At 45.2% G+C, this 22,477-nt stretch overlaps 1 protein-coding gene across 1 annotated transcript in view; it reads left to right on the top strand.

The window, feature by feature from the left end:
• Positions 1 to 21,884, top strand: part of ETV6 (ETS variant transcription factor 6) — a 139,104-nt gene extending 117,220 nt beyond the window's left edge. The window contains exons 4-8 of the mRNA XM_070755251.1: positions 3,839 to 3,973; positions 7,932 to 8,474; positions 18,314 to 18,456; positions 19,814 to 19,914; positions 21,460 to 21,884. Coding sequence (XP_070611352.1) covers positions 3,839 to 3,973; positions 7,932 to 8,474; positions 18,314 to 18,456; positions 19,814 to 19,914; positions 21,460 to 21,565 — 1,028 coding nt within the window. The 3' untranslated portion in view covers positions 21,566 to 21,884. The remainder of the gene's footprint in view (positions 1 to 3,838; positions 3,974 to 7,931; positions 8,475 to 18,313; positions 18,457 to 19,813; positions 19,915 to 21,459) is intronic.
• The last annotated feature ends 593 nt before the right edge of the window (positions 21,885 to 22,477 follow it).

The following is a 22,477-nucleotide window of genomic DNA, read 5'->3' as shown; positions in this document are numbered from 1 at the left end:
TTCGCGAAGTTCGAAGCCGCGAAAATCGAGGGAACACTGTATTAGCAATCTCATTCATTTTTGTCATCTGCAAACCCGATAAGCATTTTTCTCCTCCAAGTCAGTAATAGGAAATATTGCGGGAGAGAGGATACAAAATGAATATTGTAGCATGCCTCAGATTTGAAAAGGAGTCACTGTAGATTAGTTTTTGCGTACAATTTTGTAGCTTGACCGTATGTCTATTTTATCAGCCAGTTAATTAGATAGCAAATTGGAATGTCACAGAATATTTTGTCGGTGGTAGGATATATTAGGATTAGAGAGCATTCTTACAACCTATTAGATATTAAATTAGGCATTTTTTTTTTAAAAAAAGAGATTAGGATTAATTCTCGACTACAGTGATCTCTCGGTTAGCGCGGGGGTTACGTTCCAAGACCTCCCACGCTAACCGATTTCCGCGTTATACTGGATGCGGAAGTAAAAACCACCATCTGCGCATGTGCGCCATTTTTTTCATGGCCGCACATGCGCAGATGGTGGAGTTTGCGTGTGGGCGGCGGGGAAGACCAAGGGAAGGTTCCTTCAGCCGCCCAACAGCTGATCTGCTCCGCAGCGCGGAAGCAGCGAGGAGCCGAAGATGGGGTAAAGGCAAAGGGGAAACCCCATCTTCGGCTCCTCGCTGCTGCCGCGCTGCGGAGCGGATCAGGTGTTGGGCGGCTGAAGGAACCTTCCCTTGGTCTTCCTGCCGCCCAGGCAAAGGGGAAACTCCAAGATCGCTTGCCGCTTGCCGCTTTGCAGCTTGGAGCCTTGCTTCGCCTCCTTCGCTGCAATAGGCAAGCGGCAAGCGGCAAGCGATCTTGAGAAAGAGAGAGAAAGGAGGGCGACTTGCTAGTCCACGCCCCCCTGGATGAACAGCCTCGCATGGCCCCAGCGCCGGGCTCCGCTGTTGCCTCCGCCCCCATTCGGCTCTGCAGCTGAGAGGCCTTCCCGGCAGAGCCCTCCCCAACAGCTCCCGCTGCCAGCGCAAAAAAGAAAAGAAAAAGAAATCCCCAAAAGAGGCAGGCACAAAGCGGGGGCACAAGGGGAGCTGCCCGGCAGAGGTTGCTTTTTTTCTTCTCGTGGGCAAGTGGAGGGGGGGAGAGAGAAGGGAGGAAGAGAGTGTGAGAGAGGAAGAAAGAGAGAGAGAAATGATAGAAAAAAGGGGAGAAAAAAGAGAAATGAGAAAATGATTGAAGCATAGTGACAGGAAAGAAAGAGAAAGAGACAGAGAAGTGACTCTTGGTGATGACGTATGATGTCATCGGGTGGGAAAAACCGTGGTATAGCAAAAAAACCGTGGAGTATTTTTTAATTAATATTTTTTGAAAAACCGCGTTGCAGCGTTTCGCACTAATCGAGACCGTGCTAATCGAGGGATCACTGTAATTCTTTGGACTTCTGGTAATGGTTGTATTGTTGCCAGGATAATTACTGATATGGTGTGAAAAACACATGTATTGGAAATATTCATAACTTACTTCACGCAAGATACTCAGAGCAGCAAAAATGAAAAGTGTATACAGTGTTCCCTCGATTTTCGCAGGTTCGAACTTCGCGAAAAGTCTACACCACGGTCTTTCAAAAATATTAATTAAAAAATACTTTGCGGGTTTTTTCCCTATACCACAGTTTTTCCTGCCCGATGACATCATATGTCAATGCCAAACTTTCATCCGCCTTTAATAAATATATATTTTAATAAACTTTAATAAATAAACATGGTGAGTAAGAATCTAAATGGTTGCTAAGGGGAATAGGAAATTGTAATTTAAAGGTTTAAAGTGTTAAGGGAAGGCTTGTGATACTGTTCATAGCCAAAAATAGTGTATTTACTTCCACATCTCTACTTCGCGGAAATTCGACTTTCGCGGGCAATCTCGGAACGCATCCCCCGCGAAAATCGAGGGAACACTATGAAGAATGTTATAAAGAGTAAATAGTATCACGTTGTAGCATTAAATAACTGCAACACAACATTACAAAAGCTGCTCAAACTATTCACTCCAGCCACACAGAGAAGAACGGTTTTCTAAATGCTGGGTGGGATTTAAAAATTTGAACAATCAGTTCTCTGTCCATTTGTTGGGTGGCTGTGGCCCTGGTGGGCATGACCTACTCGGCCTCTTGCACCATGGTGTGGAGTGTTTCCTGATTGCTTATTTGTACTCTATGACAATCATTAAGTGTTGTACTCCATGGTTCTTGACAAATGTATCTTTTCTTTTATGAACACTGAGAGCATATGTACCAAGGACACATTTCTTGTGTGTCCAATCACACTTGGCCAATAAAATTATTCTACTCTATTCTACTCTACTCTACTCTACTCCACTCCACTCCACTCCACTCCACTCCACTCCATTCTGACTGTATGACTGTAACTTATTGCTTGTATCCTTACCAGTTATATTAATATTGATTATTTCCTGATTGCTTATTTGTACTCTGTGACAATCATTAAGTGTTGTACTCCATGGTTCTTGACAAATGTATCTTTTCTTTTATGGACACTGAGAGCATGTGCACCAAAGACAAATTCCTTGTGTCTCCAATCACACTTGGCCAATAAATTATTATATTCTATCCTATCCTATCCTATTCTAGTCTGACGAGCAAAGTCAACAGGGAAGCAGATTCACCTTTCAACCGTGTTATTCACTTAACAACTGTGGCAATTCAGTTAACAATAAGGGAGGAGGTTATAAAATAGGACAAAAACTCACTTAACAATTGTCTCGCTTAGCAATAGAAATCTTGGGCTCTATTCTGGCCATAAGTCGAGGACCACCTGTAAATACTTTTCTGCAGTTCAATGTGTGAGAGAAGAGTTTTATGTCAAAGGAAGGAGCCGTGGGATTTTTCTGTTTTTTATTATCGTGGGAGCTGGACGGTATCAGGAATGAATGCAGATAAATACAGTGATACCTCGTCTTACAAACCCCTCGTCATACAAACTTTTCGAGATACAAACCCGGGGTTTAAGATTTTTTTGCCTCTTCTTCCAAATTATTTTCACCTTACAAACCCAAGCCGCCGCCGCCACTGGGATGCCCCACCTCCGGACTTCTTTTTCCAGCGAAGCGCCCGTTTTTGCGCTGCTGGGAATTCCCCTGAGGCTCCCCTCCATGGGAAACACCACCTCTGGACTTCTGTGTTTTTGCGATGCTGCAGGGGAATCCCAGCAGCGGAAAAACGGGCGCTTCGCTGGCAACGGAAGTCCAGAGGTGGGGTTTCCCAGAGAGGGGAGCCTCAGCGAAATTGCAGCGTCACAAAAACACGGAAGTCCGGAGGTGGCGTTTCCCATGGAGGGGAATCCCAGCAGCGCAAAAATGGGTGCTTCGGCTGGCAAACGGGGTGAGTTTTGGGCTTGCACACATTAATTGCTTTTCCATTGATTCCTATGGAAAACATTGTTTCGTCTTACAAACTTTTCACTTTACAAACCTCGTCCCAGAACCAATTAAGTTCATAAGTTCACTGTATACTGCTCAAAAAAATAAATAAAGGGGACACTCAAAGAACACATCCTAGATCTGAATGAATGAAATATTCTCATTGAATACTTTGTTCCGTACAAAGTTGAATGTAATGACAACATGTGAAGTTGATTGTCAATCAATGTTTCTGCCTAAGTGGATAGTTTGATTTCACAGACTTTGGAGTTATATTGTGTTGTTTGAGTGTTCCCTTTATTTTTTTGAGCAGTGTATGTGAATAAATATAACCTGCCTTTCTATCTTGTGGGACCTCAAAGTCTTTAAAAATTCATTGTCCTGAGTTGGTGTTTTTTTTTCTCTTCTTTTTCTTCTTCCAGGTGATGTGTTATATGAGCTTCTTCAGCACATCTTGAAGCAAAGAAATTCTCATATTATGTTTTCCCCCTTCTTCCACCCTGGGAATTCTGTGCACGCTCCACCAGATGTCATGCTCCATCAGAACCACGATGAAGGTAACGTCAAGGATCTCTGTTTGCAAAATTACACAAACAGTTCAGGTGATGCTGTGGAAAGAAAGAGGACAATTGGGGAGGAACGTGCTGATAAAGGAGAACATTTGTGTTTGCAACTCAGGGTTCAAATGAAGAGTCCTTGGTGTTTTCTGGGCTTGGTTCTTTTCTTACAGACGTGTCATTACCCAGTTAGGCAACATCATCAATGCAAAGCACGAAATATATGTGGCTTTTTATTTAGATCACCCCTATAAGCTGTGGTTTATGAATACTGAGCACGGTCACTCATGCCCTCATCACCTCGAGGTTCGATTACTGCAACACTCTCTACATGGGGCTACCTTTGAAAAGTGTTCGGAAACTTCAGATCGTGCAGAATGCGGCCGCGAGAGCCATCGTGGGGCTCCCTAGATTCGCCCACGTTTCTGCAACACTCCGTGGCCTGCACTGGCTGCCGATCAGTTTCCGGTCACAATTCAAAGTGTTGGTCATGACCTTTAAAGCCCTACATGGCATTGGACCAGAATATGCCTTCTACCGCACGAATCCCAGCGGCCAATAAGGTCCCACAGAGTTGGCCTTCTCTGGGTCCTGTTGACCAAACAATGTTGTTTGGCGGGCCCCAGGGGAAGAGCCTTCTCTGTGGCAGCCCCGGCCCTCTGGAATCAACTCCCCCCAGAGATTAGAACAGCCCCCACCCTCCTTGTCTTTCGCAAATTACTTAAGACCCACCTATATCGCCAGGCATGGGGGAACTAAGACATCCTCCCCCAGGCTTTTATATTTTATGTTTGGTATGTATGTGCTGTATGGTTTTAATTCCTGGGGTTTTATATATGTTTTTTTAATATTGGATTTGTTTTACTGCTATATTGTTTTATTATTGTTGTGAGCCGCCCCAAGTCTTCGGAGAGGGGCGGCATACAAGTCCAATAAATTATTATTATTATTATCATCATCATCAGAATCCCAAAGCCTGTTCCAGCAGCCTTGATTTGCTCTGCTCCCAACATTACAGCCTCCACCCAGTACCACGCATGGGACCTAACATGCCATCCTTCTCATTGACTCTCTCCCTCCCTTTCTCTCTCTCTCTCTTTCTCTCTCTCTCTGCTTTTTCAAACATTCTTCCCTCACCGCAGACAGGGGCATGGCTTGGCACCCGACTTTTCACTTCCTTGTGCCCGTTTAAAGGCTGACCTAAATAGCGAAACAAAGAGAGACCTTTTTTCTTGTTTATGAGTTTTGGGCTGTGTGAATCATAAAATCCACACCAGGGCCGTTTCCTCTCCAGCTTGAGCCAGGAAACGGGTGGGTGCCGTCTTTGGACATGAGGAGCGTCTGAGGGGGCTGGAGTCAGACGGAGGTCAGGGCAAAGCACTAGAAGAATCCAAGCCGGATGAGACCTCCCTAGGGTCTTCAAGCAAAGGACCCCTTGGGATTGCAGAAGCTGGGGAGAGAGGGGGGAGGATCAGAAATGTTACTTGGGTTTCTCGTCAAGCTGCACATTCAATAAGTTGTTGTTTTTTTAATTAAAAAGTAAACTTTACTTTCCGTCCCCTGTCCTATTGCTCTCCTATATCTCCTATACCTTTCTTCTATTCCTATATCTCTTCTTATATTCTTTAATTGATATGTTCTATTACTATACCTTCTTTTCTATTCTTTCTTAGATATATTTTACTATGAGTATCTCCTCTATAACCTTCATCATGTATTTTACTATGTGTATATAGATATATACCTACTAAAACCCTCGTTGTGTATTGGACAAAATAAATAAATAAAATAAAATAAATAAATAAAATAAAATAAACAATTAAAATAATCAAAGTTAACAGACTTAGATATATTTCTTAGATATATTTTAATATGAGTACTGTATCTCCTCTATAACCTTCATGAAGTATTTCACTATGTGTATATAGATATATACCCACTATGGTAAAACCCTCGTTATGTATTGGACAAAATAAATAAATAAAATAAAATAAATAAATAAAATAAAATAAACAATTAAAATAAACGAAGTTAACAAACGTGTTTGACGTTGGTTGAGTTTTTTAGGCTTACGTTTCAGCAGTTTACAATTCTTTCCTCTTTATATATTTTATATCAATTAAGTATATTTACTATGGTTTGTTCTTATTTAGTTACATACTAGTTGTCTTATGCCATAAGCCTAGAGCTGTGTTTCCCAACCTTGGCAACTTGAAGATATCTGGATTTCAAATCCCAGAATTCCCCCCCAACATTGCATTTTATCTTAGGATGGATCTATGTTTATCCCAGGCATGTTTAAATTCAGTTACTATGGATTTACCAACCACGTCTGCTGGAAGTTTGTTCCAAGCATCTACTACTCTTTCAGTCAAATAATATTTTCTCACGTGGCTTCTGATCTTTCCCCCAACTAACTTCAGATTGTGTCCCCTTGTTCTTGTGTTCACTTTCCTATTAAAAACACTTCCCTCCTGGACCTTATTGAACCCTTTAACATATTTAAATGTTTCGATCACGTCCCCCCTTTTCCTTCTGTCCTCCAGACTATACAGATTGAGTTCATGAAGTCTTTCCTGATACGTTTTGTGCTTAAGACCTTCCACCATTTTTGTAGCCCGTCTTTGAACCTGTTCAATTTTATCAATATATTTTTGTAGGTGTAGGGAGGTGTAGTACTCCTACCCTTGCCATCACTGCCCTATACCCTAAACATTTTTAGACAATATGCTAGGCAATTGTTTTTGCTTAATTTTGGCAGTCTTTCCTGGTATTTGCCTGTGTATGTTATATATTGCATAGGCTTCATTTAGACTTTCATGTGTAAGCTGGCAACAGGCGTGATTCTGTCCCAGATCTTTCCGAACATTTTTACAATCCAGGGACCTAATCCCGGGTAGTCGTTACTTAAAAGTTACAATTTCTTTTATTTAATAATTTCATCTTGGACCTACAGGCTGTACGCTTGGGTTGTAAGGGTAGAGATACTAGTTTTATTGGCCCATTTGAGGCAGTGATGGGCTCCTACAGGTACCTTCAGGTAGGCAGAACTGGTAGAAAAAAAATTGAATTTTTTTTTCTTTTTTTCTCTTCTGGGCTCTGGGTATGTTTTTCCTATCACAGTAAATGAGGTTGAATGTGTATAATTTTAGAAGAGCTGTGTGTGTGTGTGTGTGTGTGTGTGTGTGTGTATACACATACAGTTTATATAATAGATAATATATATTTTGGTGTGCCCGTGTGTAATATGTATGTGCACATATGGTATATATACATAGAATTAAATAGTATATTTTGGATGTTCAGTAATAGTAAATAGATAGGGAAATTGTAGCTCTTTGAGTCTAGGAGAGGCCAGGAATAGTGATGGGCGAACCGAACCCGCACAATTCGGGTCAAACCTGGGGCAAAGTTCGGGGTCGTGTTCGGCGTTCGGAGTTTTGACGTCACCGGCAGGTTGCTAAGGACGCCAAAGTGATCACTTCCTGGATTCCATGGAATCCAGGAAGTGATCACCCTGGCGTCCTTAGCAACCTGCCGGTGACGTCAAAGCTCTGCCCCCGGAATCTCTTCATGGGAGGGATTCCCCGTTCGGGTTCAAGTTCGGATTTGGTTCGGGTTTGGCCGAATTTTGCGCAAAGTTCGTCCGAACATGCTGAACCCAAACACCATTGGGTTCGCCCATCACTATCCAGGAACCCTAACCCTAACCCAAACCTTTGATGTGAGTGACATCAGGTTGGCCATCTTTAAGCCACTCACATGATCTTTAAACCACCCCAGTCACATGATCATCAAGCCACTCCCACCTGGTCACATGGCTGGCAAGCAACACCCACAAAATCAGCCACACCCACATTGTGGTAGTAAAAGGTTTTACAGCCCTTCCTTGATTTGAGGGTACCTGATTTTTTAAAATTTCTTATCTTCTCTCCCCCCCCCCCTCTTGGTTTCACAGATAACTTTATCTCAAGAGCTTCAAGACAGTCAGCGGACTCGATGCATCACAATCCACCTACCATTGAACTCTTACACCGCTCCAGGTCACCCCTCGGCGCCAATCACAGGCCTTCCCCGGAGTCTGAGCAGCGATCCTTGAAGTCCCCCCTTGAGAACACTATCCGTCGCCTCTCGCCGGCCGACCGGCTCTTGGGCACGCGGCACCAGGAGAACAACCATCAGGAGTCTTACCCTCTCTCGGTGTCTCCGGCCGAGAGCAACCACTGCCCGACGCCGTCAGAAGTAGCTCAGAAGCCTTCCAGCCCTCGCCAGGAAAATACTAGGGTCATCCAGTTGATGCCCAGCCCGATCATGCACCCTTTGATACTGAATCCCCGACACTCCGTTGACTTCAAAGCTTCCAGGTTGTCTGAAGATGGGTTGCACAGGGAGGTGAAGCCCATCAACCTGTCCCACCGCGAAGAGTTAGCGTTCATGAACCACATCATGGTGTCCGTCTCGCCCCCTGAGGATCACGGAATGCCAATTGGGAGAATCGCAGGTCAGTACCACGCATTTCACCGTATTTTTCCGGAGTATAAGTTTAGGTTTATTGGATTTATATGCCGCCCCTCTCCAAGGACTCGGTGCGGTTTGCAACATATAAAAAAAGACAATATATGTATCAAAATCCAAATAATTAAAAATTCAGTTACAACTAAAAAACTAAGGAACCAATTAAAATACATACATAATCATTCATTCAATCAAACAAACACACTATACATTCATCGTCCAGTGGGGAGAATCTATTAACCCCAAGCTTGGCGGTATAGGTGAGTCTTTAGACTCTTACGGAAGGCGAGGAGGGTGGGGGCACTGCAAATCTCTAGGGGGAGCTGATTCCAGAGGGCTGGACCCCCTCCACAGAAGGCGCTAGGTCCCGCCAAACAACATTGTCTAGTGGATGGGACCTGTAGAAGGCCGACACTGTGGGACCTAATCGGTCGCTGGGATTCATGCGGCAGGAGGCAGTCCCGCAAGCAATCTGTCCCAATGCCATGTAGGGCTTTATAGGTCATATAAGATGCACCTTTTTCCTCCCTAAAAGAGGCTGAAAATTCAGGTGTATCTTATACTCTGAATGTAGCTTTTTTAGAAGTTTTTTTTCCAGCCCTAACTAAGTGCTTACGATCTTCCCAGCTCTTGCCTCACAGGTTCTTTCATTGTTACTCTTTACGAAGTATGTTTTCCAAGCCCTAAGTCTTTGCAGATTTTTTTTTCATTGCTCTACTTGCTCCGAATGTTTCTTTTTAGCCCTAACCAGGTGCTAACAATGTTCCCAGCTCTTTCTGGCTTGCAAGCTCTTTCATTGTTATTCACTTTTTTTTAAAAGTACTAACCAGGGGATAAAATAATGTGCTGAATCTGACCGGACTAAGGATGCTAGCCAGATGAATATCTGGTAAGATTATTTTTTTTATTTTCTTCCCAAAAACCTAAGGTGCGTCTTATACAGTAATACCTCGTCTTATGAACCTAATTGGTTCCCAGGGGAGGTTCGTAAGGCGAAAAGTTTGTAAGACGAAAGATTGTTTCCCATAGGAAACAATGTAAAATGAATTAATGCGTGCAACGAAACCCCCCCGCAAAAAAACGCCGCCGCCCGGCTGTCACCTTTTGAAACAGCCGGGCGCTTCTCAGCGTTCTCCCAGTGCCGAACCCGGAAGTTCGGGTTTGGCGTTCGGGTTCAAGAGGATGTTGAGAAGCCCCCCGGCTGTTTCAAAAGGTGACAGCCGGGCGGTGGGGCTTCTCGATGGCCCCCCGAACCCAAACACCAAACCCAAACTTCCGGGTTCAGCATTCGGGAGGCCGCCGAGAAGCCCCGCCGCCCAGCTGTTGTCTTTTGAAACAGCCGGGGGGCTTCTCGGCGGCCTCCCGAACGCCGAACCCGGAAGTTCAGGTTTGGCGTTCGGGTTCAGGAGGACGCTGAGAAGCCCCCCGGCTGTTTCAAAAGGTGAAAGCCGGGTGGCGGGGCTTCTCAGTGGCCTCCCGAACCCAAACTTTTGCTGAACTTCCGGGTTCGGCGTTCGGGAGGCCGCCGAGAAACCCCGCCGCCCGGCTGTCAACTTTTTAAACAGCCGGGGGGCTTCTCAGCGGCCTCCCGAATGCCAAACCTGGAAGTTCGGGTTCAGGAGGACGCCGAGAAGCCCCCCCAGCTGTTTCAAAAAGCGACAGCCGGGTTCGTAAGACGGAAAAGTTCGTAAGAAGAGGCAAAAAAATTCCGAACCCCGGGTTTGTATCTCGAGTTGTTCGTATGGCGAGGGGTTCGTATCATGAGATACCACTGTATTCCCAAAATGCGATATATATTGTATTTTCTGTGGGGATTTATATTGCCGCCTGTTTGCATGTGGCGACCCAAGGTGGCTGAAAAAGATTTAAAAAAAACTCATAGAAAAACAATAAAACGAATAAAAGAAGAGTCACATAATAAATTGATATGCTAAAATTTAATTTAATTTAATTGATTTATATGCTACCCAATCCCAAATCACTCCCTGCCTTCATAATATCACTTCTCACAAGCCGTTTAATGAGCTCCAACCTGCTTTGGGTTCCCCAGGCCCGCTGGGCAGAACCAAGTTTTCCAACAACTTGTGGTGTTCCTGAGATCTTTTTCAGTTCTGGTCCCTCTCAGAATAAAAATATATTTACGCTCCTTTTAAGAAGGGAAAACAGTTTATTTATTTTGGCCAGCTGTAGTTTTAGGAAACTTGTGTTAATAAAAAAAAACGTGGGACAAATTTTCAGACAGAATAAATAGCCTTTCCCTTCTCAGTAATTTTTCTTGATTTTTTTTCAAAAAACAACAACAACCCATTTATTTTCTGACTGATAAAAATGCTGTGGTTTAAGAGGAATAAATCGCCTATTGTGGCTAGGGAAAGGAGAAGGAGAAATAGACCAGCCTAGAAAAAAATTAAAGGCTGTCGTTCATGATAGATTTACAACCTTGAAAACTCCGCCCTTCTTACCCGTTAGCGCCCCTGACGTGACAAATACATCTCTCCAGTAATTAACCCGTTCCTCCCCTTAATATCTTTTCCCTAACACTTGCTCCCTGCGCCTTTGAACTCTTCTGAAGTGAGGATTTAACCAGCGATTGTCTGTCTCTTCTTCACTGGAGTCTGGACTCATAGCAACATCCTGTGGCTGGCCTCCCACCTGTTCTGATACCTGTAACCCAGGGCCTGCCACTAATTCATAAACACTATCTGTATCAGAGTCGTCAAGCTCTTCATCGTCCTCCAACTGACCAGGAGTATGTACAACACCTATTAAGTGAATCACTGTAATTCTTAAATTAGAATAGGGTTTGAACAGTCCCTAAATAAACTGTGATAAGTTGAAAACCACTTGCCGATGACTCTAAAGTGTGCAATAGGGTTGATATTCCTGGAGGGGTCTGTAATATGGTAAATGATTTAGCTTTACTAGATAAATGGTCAAAGCAATGGAAACTGCAGTTTAATGTTTCCAAATGTAAAATAGTGCACTTGGGGAAAAGGAATCCTCAATCTGAGTATTGCATTGGCAGTTCTGTGTTAGCAAAAACTTCAGAAGAGAAGGATTTAGGGGTAGTGATTTCTGACAGTCTCAAAATGGGTGAGCAGTGTGGTCGGGAAGTAGGAAAAGCAAGTAGGATGCTTGGCTGCATAGCTAGAGGTATAACAAGCAGGAAGAGGGAGATTGTGATCCCCTTATATAGAGCGCTGGTGAGACCACATTTGGAATATTGTGTTCAGTTCTGGAGACCTCGTGTACAAAAAGATATTGACAAAATTGAACGGGTCCAAAGACGGGCTACAAGAATGGTGGAAGGTCTTAAGCATAAAATGTATCAGGAAAGACTTAATGAACTCAATCTGTATAGTCTGCAGGACAGAAAGGAAAGGGGGGACATGATCGAAACATTTAAATATGTCAAAGGGTTAAATAAGGTCCAGGAGGGAAGTGTTTTTAATAGGAAAGTGAACACAAGAACAAGGGGACACAATCTGAAGTTAGTTGGGGGAAAGATCAAAAGCAACGTGAGAAAATATTATTTGACTGAAAGAGTAGTAGATCCTTGGAACAAACTTCCAGCAGACGTGGTCGGTAAATCCATAGTAACTGAATTTAAACATGCCTGGGATAAACATATATCCATCCTAAGATAAAATACAGGAAATAGTATAAGGGCAGACTAGATGGACCATGAGGTCTTTTTCTACCGTCAGTCTTCTATGTTTCTATGTTTCTATTAGTTTTACAGATAACTCAAGGTAGCAAATGTATCCAACACACCTTCCTCTTTCTATATTTCACACAACAACAATCCCATAAGATGTGTCAGGCTGAGAGAGAGAGTTTGGGCTGAAGGTCATCAAGCTAGCTTTCATCCCTAAATTGGGACTTGAACTCACAGCTTTGTTCAGACCTGGTGCTTTAACCACTTGACTAAGCTGCCTTTCAATTGCTTTTTGGATTTTGGCCCAATCCTCAAGAAAGTTTCACACACACTCACCATGGCTGGTAGCACCATTGACAACTCTTGGATGGTTTCAAAGTTGTTAGAGGTGCAAAGGAGCCAGGTGAGCAAAATGGAGAGACTCATAGAAGCACCTGTTGTAGTATGCATGGAAGCAATGTCTGTTGAGTAGAAATCGGTTGATAGATTCCTTGGGATTTTTGTATTAGACTGCAAAAAACCCCTCAACCACTAGATGGAGATAGAGAAAGCCACTATTCTTTGCTGCCATCTGGTGGCCACCCAAATTAGTGTAGCCCAGATGTGACAGCTCTATTTTCCTTAGCCCACCAGTGATCTGTAGTGAATAGTCAACAACAAAGCTTATCAGCTGGGAATTTCATCTAGGATTTCATATTTGGTCCTTTTATTATCAAGGGCCTTCAAATTAAAGTTCACACCGCCAGCTCTTCGGAGACTGTAGAAAAAACCAAATCTTAAAGGTGCCATTCAAATACAGTGGTACCTCGGTTCTCGAATGCCTTGGTTGTCGTACATTTCGGATACTGTTGTGGTTCAGCCTGAGGCTGCTCAGGGACCGGCTGCGTCTCTGCTGGCTCCATGCCCGGAGGAGGATGACAGCGCAGAGGAGGGGGCTGAACAGTCGGACGGGGAGAGGAGAGTCAGGAATGGGATGAAGGAGAACTGCATGAGAGCCCCTGGGGGGGGGGCCCTCTCCACAGCCAGTAGCTTGGAGTCATTAGGTGATGACGCACACGCTGTCATTGACATGAGACAGAGATGTTCAGAGCAACGAAAGGAGCAGTTAAAGAAATATTATCACCATTGAATTAGAAACAGCTAGATTTGGGTGTGGTCCTCATCAGCAGGGTTTAAAAGGCAGGCAAGGCCTTGAAGCCATGTGGAGTGTTATCAATTGGATTTGCGGTGACCTGTTTTGATTCTCAGCGTGTCTGATCTTGGCTTGTGGCCTAGCAGTCTGGAAGACTCGTGGGAGGCGTATGTTTGCTATCTACAGCTTCGTCTTGGCAGCAAGAATCTGGTATTGCTTCATGGACTATTGTCTTCGTGTATATATTTGAAGTTCCAGCGTTTTTCCTGTTTGTAAGGACATTTTCTGTTAGCTGTGTTTTTCTTGAATTTTATAAAACTGCCTTTGCCTTTTACCAGTGTGTCTGGCTTCTCTTTTTGGGTTGGTATTGGCTTCTGGAGTGACCCAGACAGAACAGATACCGAACAAAATTTTCAGCAAAAATTTCCTTCGGTATCTGAACAAAAATTCAGATACCGAACAGCCACAGAAAATTTTGTTAATTATCCGAAATGTTACCGCCAGGGGCGGCTGCAATCCCAGCAGCTTCAGGGGGCTCCTTTCCTCAATGCTTCGTCTTGTTACCTGTAGGCAGCTGCACCAACTTTCTCCTTCCCAGCGGCAGCAATGGCAGCGGCTTCCCTTCGAAGAAGCAACAGCGCCGGGAACGTCACGTGTTGAAGGGAAGCCGCCGGAGCCATCTCAGCAGTTGCCGCCGCTCCAGCAGCTTCCTTTCATTACGTGACGTTCCCGGCGCTGTTGCTACTCGAAGGGAAGCTGCCGCCGTTGCCGCCGGGAAGGAGAAAGTTGGTGCAGCTGCCTACAGGTAACAAGACAAAGCACTGAGGAAAGGAGCCCCCCGAAGCTGCCGGGATTGCAGCCGCCCCCACCCTTCCTGCAGCTTGGAGCGCTTAGACTATAGATTTTTTATCCCATAGGAAATAAAATAGATTTAATTGGTTCTCAACGAGTCAACAGGGGCTGGGAACCCATTAAATCCATTTCCATTATTTCCTATGGGATAAATTAATTCGGTACTCGACCAAATCGGTTCTCGACCACACTTCTGGAACGAATTGTGGTCAAGAACCGAGGTACCACTGTACATTTTGATTCCCACCCCTCCAAAATCACATTCTTAACTCTTATTTCCAAGCTTCATTTAGCTGAAACTATTAGGGCATTGTTGAACCTCTAGCATTTCTGCAAAGTGAAGCAGTCGCACAATCACAAACCCCCGGACACTGGGAGAATTTGTATTATCTTGAGTGACCTTTGCGTTCAGAATGACAAATTATCTCTCTTATTTAGAGCTGATAAGTGCAAAAGCAGGTGGCAGAATTAACTGTTGGCAAAGTTCTCTAATATTCAAAATAGCTCTTCTCCTTTTTTCTGCGGTAAACAAACCATTCTTTAACTAGGGTCTCTTCAGTTGCTCAGTCAAAAGATGGGGAAAGTCTTTACAGGACTATCTTGGTTAAGATGTGCAGAGTGCAGTATTGCAAGCTACGAGGGTCGCCCAGAAAGTAATGCACCACTCCCCCACCTCAACCTACAATAATGGTACGAATGCGAAACTTTAGATATACATTATTGAAGAGTGCATGTGTAAATTTTGCATTTCTTCAGACAGCGTAGCTGCAGCAGTGTGTAAGTGATAGCGACAAGCAGATTGTTGGGGGCACTATGCTGACTATAAGCTGCTTAAAGAGGGCTGTCAGTCGCTGTAAAATAGTATATACAGGGTGTGTTCCAAAAATAATGCATTTTTTTTTAAAAAAAGTAATTTATTGAACAGATTTGCACAAACACTTAAAGTTCTTCAAAATACTGTCCTTGGGCCTCTACACATTTTTTCCAGTGACTCTGCCATGACCGGTACACACCCTGGAAGGCGTCTTCGGGGACCTTTCGTAAGGTCTTCGTCACGGCTGATTGGATCTCTTCTATGGATCAAATACGGGTTCCTTTCAGGGCTGCCTTAATCCGAGGGAACAAAAAGAAGTCTTCTGGGGCGACGTCAGGACTATAGGGGGGAGGGGGCAGCATTGGCACCTGACTACCTGTCGCTTCCACAGCTTGGAGAACACTGAGACCGGTTTCGCGGCAAAGCTTAGCGCCTCCCCCCCACCTACTCCAAGTGCTTCGGTCCCACTCCGACCAATAGGAGCGGCGCGGGAAATTCAATTGCATTACTTTTGGAACATATCCTGTAACTCTAAGCACCACAGATATCTGGACCAAATTAATAGGCTGGCTGGAGAATTCTGAAAATTGGAAAACCGCACATCTTAAAAGCTGGCAAATTTTAGAAAGGCTGCCCTAAAATCCTATTTAGCTGCAGAAATGCAGCGATTCTGGAAGAATACCTTTTTATTTTATTTTATTAAATCTTCTTCCCCAAGCTGTTGTGGTTAACGCTGGTCCTGCTCCTGCCCCAAGGACTGTGGATGTGGCGGAGACATCCACATGCTGCAGGCCTGTTTTGCCCCCAGTGGAATCTGCTGATGAAGGCTCCTCCGACCAAGAAGACATGAGTGACAGGGAGGAGGAGAGTGTGGCAAACAGCTCAGAAGGAGATCAATTATCTAGCTCCTCCTTGGATTCAGAACAAGAGTTAATGATACAGCCACGCATGCGGAGAGCGATGCATAGGCAGCAACAACTGAGAGATTATTATCAAAGAAAATGAGGCCACCTGTGGTTGGGTGGGGCTGTGGTCATTAGTGAGGCTGCTATAAATAGCAACCTGTGGGTTTGGCCATTGTGGAGGATTATCTGATCGTTGTGTTTCGTGACTGCTTTACTGACTTTGACTTTTTGTGTGCTGATTTTTCCCCGTTTTGAAACTAAACCAGAGCAAAGTGTGTGTCACTTTGTAAAAGAAGGACTGTGAATTGCTTCACAGCTGCAAGCTAAGTATCACAGAACTGATAAGGGACTTGTACAAATTACCAGTTTGTTTGGAGACGAGTGCTCTTTGCTATACCAAAAGAGGGCTTGGTTTAAGTGACATTTTTATTATAAAGAACATTGTTTTGAGTTTTCAAACGTGTGTGTGTCTGAGATTTGTACCTGTGAATTTTGGGGAGGATTCTACCAGAGAGCCCGACAGAACACCAAGCTATATTTAATACGTTTCCTTCCTTGTTAAGAGAAACAGCAGTTTGCGTGTGTGGTTAAAAAAATTATAATAATCCCAGAACAAAAAGCAGATGGGGAGTTTTCCTTCCCTTTCCTCGTTGCCAATTCCGGTTCAGTTCCGCCCTATCCTGCTTATGGTTAGGATCAACGGAAAACCGATCTTCTCGTAAACCTCTCCAGAGGTTGTTTGGTTTTGTTTTTACAAAGGGTTGTGTTACAAAGAGAATAAATGACGAGAAATCATTTGAGCTCTGCTCTCCTGATGTTCTTTCACAGCAAAAAAAAAATTGTCTTGTCCTGTGATAGGACATGAAGCAATTTTCCACTTTAGGGGTCTCCAACTTTGGGCACTTTTAAGACTGGCGGATTTTAATTCACTACAGGGGAAGGATACTACAGTGATACCTCGTCTTACAAACTTAATTGGTTCCGGGACGAGGTTCTTAAGGTGAAAAGTTTGTAAGACGAAACAGTTTTTCCCATAGGAATCAATGGAAAAGCGATTAATGCGTGCAAGCCCAAAATTCACCCCTTTTGCCAGCCGAAGCGCCCGTTTTTGCGCTGCTGGGATTCCCCTGAGTCTCCCCTCCATGAGAAACCCCACCTCCGGAATTCTCAACCCAGACGAGATGGAGTGGCTGTGGGTCTTGCCTCCCAAGGACAATTCCATCTGTCCGTCCATTACCCTGGGGGGAGAATCATTGACCCCCTCAGAGAGGGTTCGCAACTTGGGTGTCCTCCTGGATCCACAGCTCACATTAGAGAAACACCTTTCAGCTGTGGCGAGGGGGGCGTTTGCCCAGGTTCGCCTGGTGCCTCAGTTGCGGCCCTATCTGGACCGGGAGTCACTGCTCACAGTCACTCATGCCCTCATCACCTCAAGGCTCGACTACTCTAACACTGTCTCTACATGGGGCTACCTTTGAAAAGTGTTCGGAATCTTCAGGTCGTGCAGAATGCAACTGCGAGAGCAATCATGGGCTTCCCTAAATATGCCCATGTTACACCAACACTCCGCAGTCTGCACTGGTTGCCGATCAGTTTCCGGTCACAATTCAAAGTGTTGGTTATGACCTATAAAGCCCTTCATGGCACCGGACCAGATTACCTTGGGGACCGCCTTCTGCTGCACGAATCCCAGCGACCAGTTAGGTCCCACAGAGTGGGCCTTCTCCAGGTCCTGTCAACCAAACAATGTCGCTTGGTAGGACCCAGGGGAAGAGCCTTCTCTGTGGCGGCCCCGGCCCTCTGGAACCAACTCCCCCCAGAGATTAGAATTGCCCCCACCCTCCTTGCCTTTCGTAAGCTGCTTAAAACCCACCTCTGCCGCCAGGCATGGGGGAACTAAGATACACTTCCCCCTAGGCCTTTACAATTTTATGCATGGTATGTCTGTATGTATGATTGGTTCTTATATAATGGGTTTTTAACTGTTGTTAGTATTGGATTATTGTCATATACTGTTTTATTACTATTGTTAGCCGCCCCGAGTCTGTGGAGAGGGGCGGCATACAAATCCAATATATAAATATATATGAGTCAACCTTGAGCCACTCAGGATTGAACTGCTGGTCATCGGCAGAGTTTGCCTGCAATATTGCACCCTAACCACTGTGCCACCACAGCTTTTTTCTCTCTCTCTCTTGGCACATCTCAGCTATTAACACCTCCTGGCACCTGTCTTTGTAATGGATCAGTTTCATTCTTAAATACCACTTTATAATTAGTGTAAATGAGTTTGGGGATTGTTTGCTAGGAGCAATTGTATCTCAATATACTTTATGCGGAGAAGTAGAGTAACGTATGACAGTTTCTGGCGCCTTTCCTAGAGGTGAGTCATTGGTGGCGAATTAACTAGTTCGTTTCCGGCAGGAAACCTTTTTGAAAACATTTCTCTCGTTCTGTTTTCCAGACTGTAGACTCCTTTGGGATTACGTCTATCAGTTGCTCTCCGACAGCCGGTACGAAAATTTCATCCGATGGGAGGACCGAGAATCCAAAATATTTCGGATCGTGGACCCTAATGGGCTGGCCCGGCTATGGGGGAACCATAAGGTACAAAGGACGACGCGATGGGTGAATCTTTGCGTCGATTGTGAATTAGATGATTGCGGAGGAGTGGAGAAAGAATAGAAATGATTCTTTGAAGAAGGAAGGAAGGAAGGAGGAGAAGAAAGAAAGAAAGCAGGAAGGAAAGAAAGAAGGAAGGAAAGAAGGAAGGCAGGCAGGGAAAGAAAGAAAGAAAGAAGGAAGGAAGGAAAGAAGGAAGGAAAGGAAGGAAGGAAAGAAGGAAGGCAGGCAGGGAAAGAAAGAAGGAAGAAAGGAAGGCAGGGAAGGAAAGAAGGAAGGAAGGAAGGCAGGGAAAGAAGGAAAGAAAGGAAGGAAGGCAAGCAGGCAGGCAGGGAAGGAAGGAAAGAGAAAGAAAGAAAGAAAGAAAGAAAGAAAGAAAGAAAAGGGGTTGCGACCTAGACCAAAAGAGAAATTCTGTAATCTTGTATAAATCATCATCATGATGTTTGTTTGTTTGTTTGTTTGTTTGTTTGTAAAAATGTATGGCCTGCCCATCTTAACCACAGGGTAACTCTCGCTTGCTTACAATCTTAAAAAGAGAAAAACTATACAAAAATTAAGAGACATAAATAAAACACTTTGAAGATCCAAATTCTGTGGCCTGATTAAAAGATCCGGAAGGCAGGAACAGGATGGGGAGAGAGGTGGGATCTTTTGTTAATCTACCCACTGCCCCTAATGTGAAAGGCGGCAGGGGGAGATGTTCCAAAGAGCTGGACCAATGGTAGAAAAGGCCACCCGCTCTGCCACGCCGCCGCCCACTCACCGCCATTTGCCTCCCCGTGCCTCTCATGGTGGCTTCCCCCACACACCGCCCGCTCTGCCACACCGCCAGCCACATACCGCCATTCAGCTTCCCGTGCCTCTCATGATGGCTTCCCCCCCACCGCCCCGTCTGCCACGCCACCGCCTACACCCGTATGCGCAAAAGCGAAAAGAACCTGGAAATAGGCAAAAACGGTAAGTGGCTGCTCACCGCTGCCTAATGCCATTGGCCCCTCATGCCTCTCATGGCAGTTCCCTCCTGCCCGCTCTGCCACGCCGCTGCCCACTCACCGCCATTCGCCTCCCCGTGCCTCTCACAGTGGCTTCTCCCCTCGCCCACTCTGCCACACCGCCGCACACTACGCTGTGAGCGGCCCGCCGAGCCCTTACCTTGCTCCGGTAATCTCCTGCAGGGTCGCCGAGAGCCTGCAGGTCGTGTTATCTAGCCTGACATAAGAGGAGACAACCGATGACAAGGGACAACAAATGTGAACCGGGGTTTAGCCCACCCTCCTTTCTTTTACCGTTTTGGTAACTTGCTTTAATTCTTGATTTTTCTTTGTCTTAAATGGAACAGAACCGAACAAACATGACCTACGAGAAAATGTCTCGCGCCCTGCGCCACTACTACAAACTAAATATTATCAGAAAGGAGCCAGGACAAAGACTTTTGTTCAGGTAATTGTGGTATATTTTTTGTACTTTTGTGCGTTCCAAATTTTGTGAAAGCATCCTGGTTCTGTTGTTGACAGAATTTTTGGTTCTACTTAATAATGTTATCGATGGCGGTCTCTTCACATGTGTATGTGTGTTTTTATAAATGAGTAACCATTCAAAGAAAATGAAAACAACAACAAATTAAAAACATAGACAAAGTTCAAGTTCATTTGATTGTACAACTCATCAAAATAGGGAAATAAGTTTTTAGTATTCATCAAACCTGACCAAGAATATTTTTCCAGAGGGAAGGTGTCAGTCTTATGGCCACCAGGCCTGCCGGCAACGCCAGGTCTTCAGGGCCTTATGCAAAGCCAGTAGGGTGGGGGCAGTATGGACCTTAGGGGGCAGTTGATTCCAAAGAGCTGGGGCCGCCACACAGAATTGTTTAGTCAAGGGGACCCGGAGAAGGCCAACTCTGTGGGACCTTATCGGTCGCTGGGATTCGTGCGGTAGCAGGCGGTTCCAGAGGTAGTCTGGTCCCATGCCATGTAGGGCTTTAAAGGTCATGACCAACACTTTGAATTGTGACCGGAAACCGATCGGCAGCCAATGCAAGCCACGGAGTGTTGAAGAAACGTGGGCGAATCTTGGAAACCCTATGATGGCTCTCGCAGCTGCTTTCTGCATGATCTGAAGTTTCCGAACACTTTTCAAAGGTAGCCCCATGTAGAGAGCGTTGCAATAATTGAACCTCGAGGTGATGAGGGCATGAGCGACTGTGAGCAATGACTCCCTGTCCAAATAGGGCCGCAACTGGTGCACCAGGCGAACCTGGGCAAACGCCCTCCTCGCCACAGCTGAAAGATGATGTTCCAATGTCAGCTGTGGATCGAGGAGGACGCCCAAGTTGCGAACCCTCTCTGAGGGGGTCAGTAGTTCCCCCCCCCGGGGTAATGGACGGAGAGATGGAATTGTCCTTGGGAGGCAAGACCCACAGCCACTCCGTCTTGTCTGGGTTGAGTTTGAGTTCGTTGACACCCATCCAGGCCCCAACAGCCTCCAGGCACCGGCACATCACTTCCACTTCGACATAGGTGGGTTTTCAGTAACTTATGAAAAGCAAGGAGGGTGGGGGCAGTTCTAATCTCCAGGGGGAGTTGATTCCAGAGGGCCGGAGCCGCCAGAGAAGGCTCTTCCCCTGGGGCCCACCAGACGACACTGTTTAGTCGACGGGACCCAGAGAAGGCCAACTCTGTGGGACCTTATCGGTCACTGGGATTCGTGCGGTAGCAGGCGGTCCCGAAGGTATTCTGGTCCGATGCCATGTAGGGCTTTATAGGTTATTACCAACACTTTGAATTGTGACCGGAAACTGATCAGCAGCCAATGCAGGTCGCGGAGTGTTGACAAGACATGGGCGAATCTAGGGAGCCCCACAATTGCTCTCGCGGCCGCATTCTGCACGATCTGAAGTTTCCGAACACTCTTCAGGGGGGTAGCCCCATGTAGAGAGCGTTTTAAACCCTACTGCTCCCCTCCTTACGTGCTCTTTGTTTTCCGCAGGTTCATGAAGACGCCGGATGAAATTATGAGCGGCCGCACAGATCGCTTAGAACATCTGGAATCTCAGGAACTGGATGAGCAGATCTACCAGGAAGACGAGTGCTGAGGATTTTATCCACTTCTTTCACCGTGATCCATGGAGAAAACCGTCTCTGAGATCCATTGGGCTGGGGAAACAGGGCTCCAGGACTTGGAATTCATCTTGGACTGGCAGGACCTCCAAGCACCTTAAGCGAAGAAACAGACTGGCAATTGTAGAGTGGCAGCAACATCTGGTTGAAAGAGGAGAACATAACCCTCTCGTCCGGTGGCTTTGAGGACCTGTCTCGCCTTGGGCTTGATTTTATTATTATTTTTTTGTTTTGTTTTCGATTGGTCAGTTTGGGATATATATATATATATATATAAATATATATATATTATTATTATTATTTTCCTAATTAACCCGCCCAAGTAATATTTGGGCTTTTTAAAAAAAAATCCCTTTTGCAGAGCAGAACGTGCTTTCCTATGGAAATTAGCACAGCCGTGGGTCAGCGCAGGTTCCTCGCGAGAGCCTTTGTAGGGAAAAATGAAAAGCAAAAATCGAAGGGTCGGAGGGCGAGAGGCCTCCGAGAGAAACTACAGAGGCCAAAACGTACTTGCGGGTGAGGTCCGCCAGCGCAAAGATAGATCAAAGGACGCGGACTGCAATCCATGGTTTAGAGCAGTGGTTCTCAACCTTTCTAATGCCACAACCCCTTAATACAGTTCCTCGTGTTGTGGTGACCCCCAACCATAAGTCTAGCAACCAATTTTTCCAAAGAGCTTAAAGCTGATCGGCAGCTTACAGACGGACACTCACACTGTAAACGCCTGATTGGTCGGACTGTAAAACTATGTTTCAAGGCGCCAGAATAGAAGCTTTAGTTCCTAACAAGGTGGAAAATTTGTCTTTTCCCAGGGTGTTAGGCGACCCCCAGGTTTAGAACCACTGGTTTAGAGCATGAGAAATACCAAAAAAAAAGCCTTCCTGGTC

The sequence above is a fragment of the Erythrolamprus reginae genome, chromosome 6, assembly GCF_031021105.1.
Source record: "Erythrolamprus reginae isolate rEryReg1 chromosome 6, rEryReg1.hap1, whole genome shotgun sequence".
In the NCBI taxonomy this organism is placed as follows: Eukaryota; Metazoa; Chordata; class Lepidosauria; order Squamata; family Dipsadidae; genus Erythrolamprus; species Erythrolamprus reginae.
This window is presented reverse-complemented; position numbering and strand designations above follow the sequence as displayed.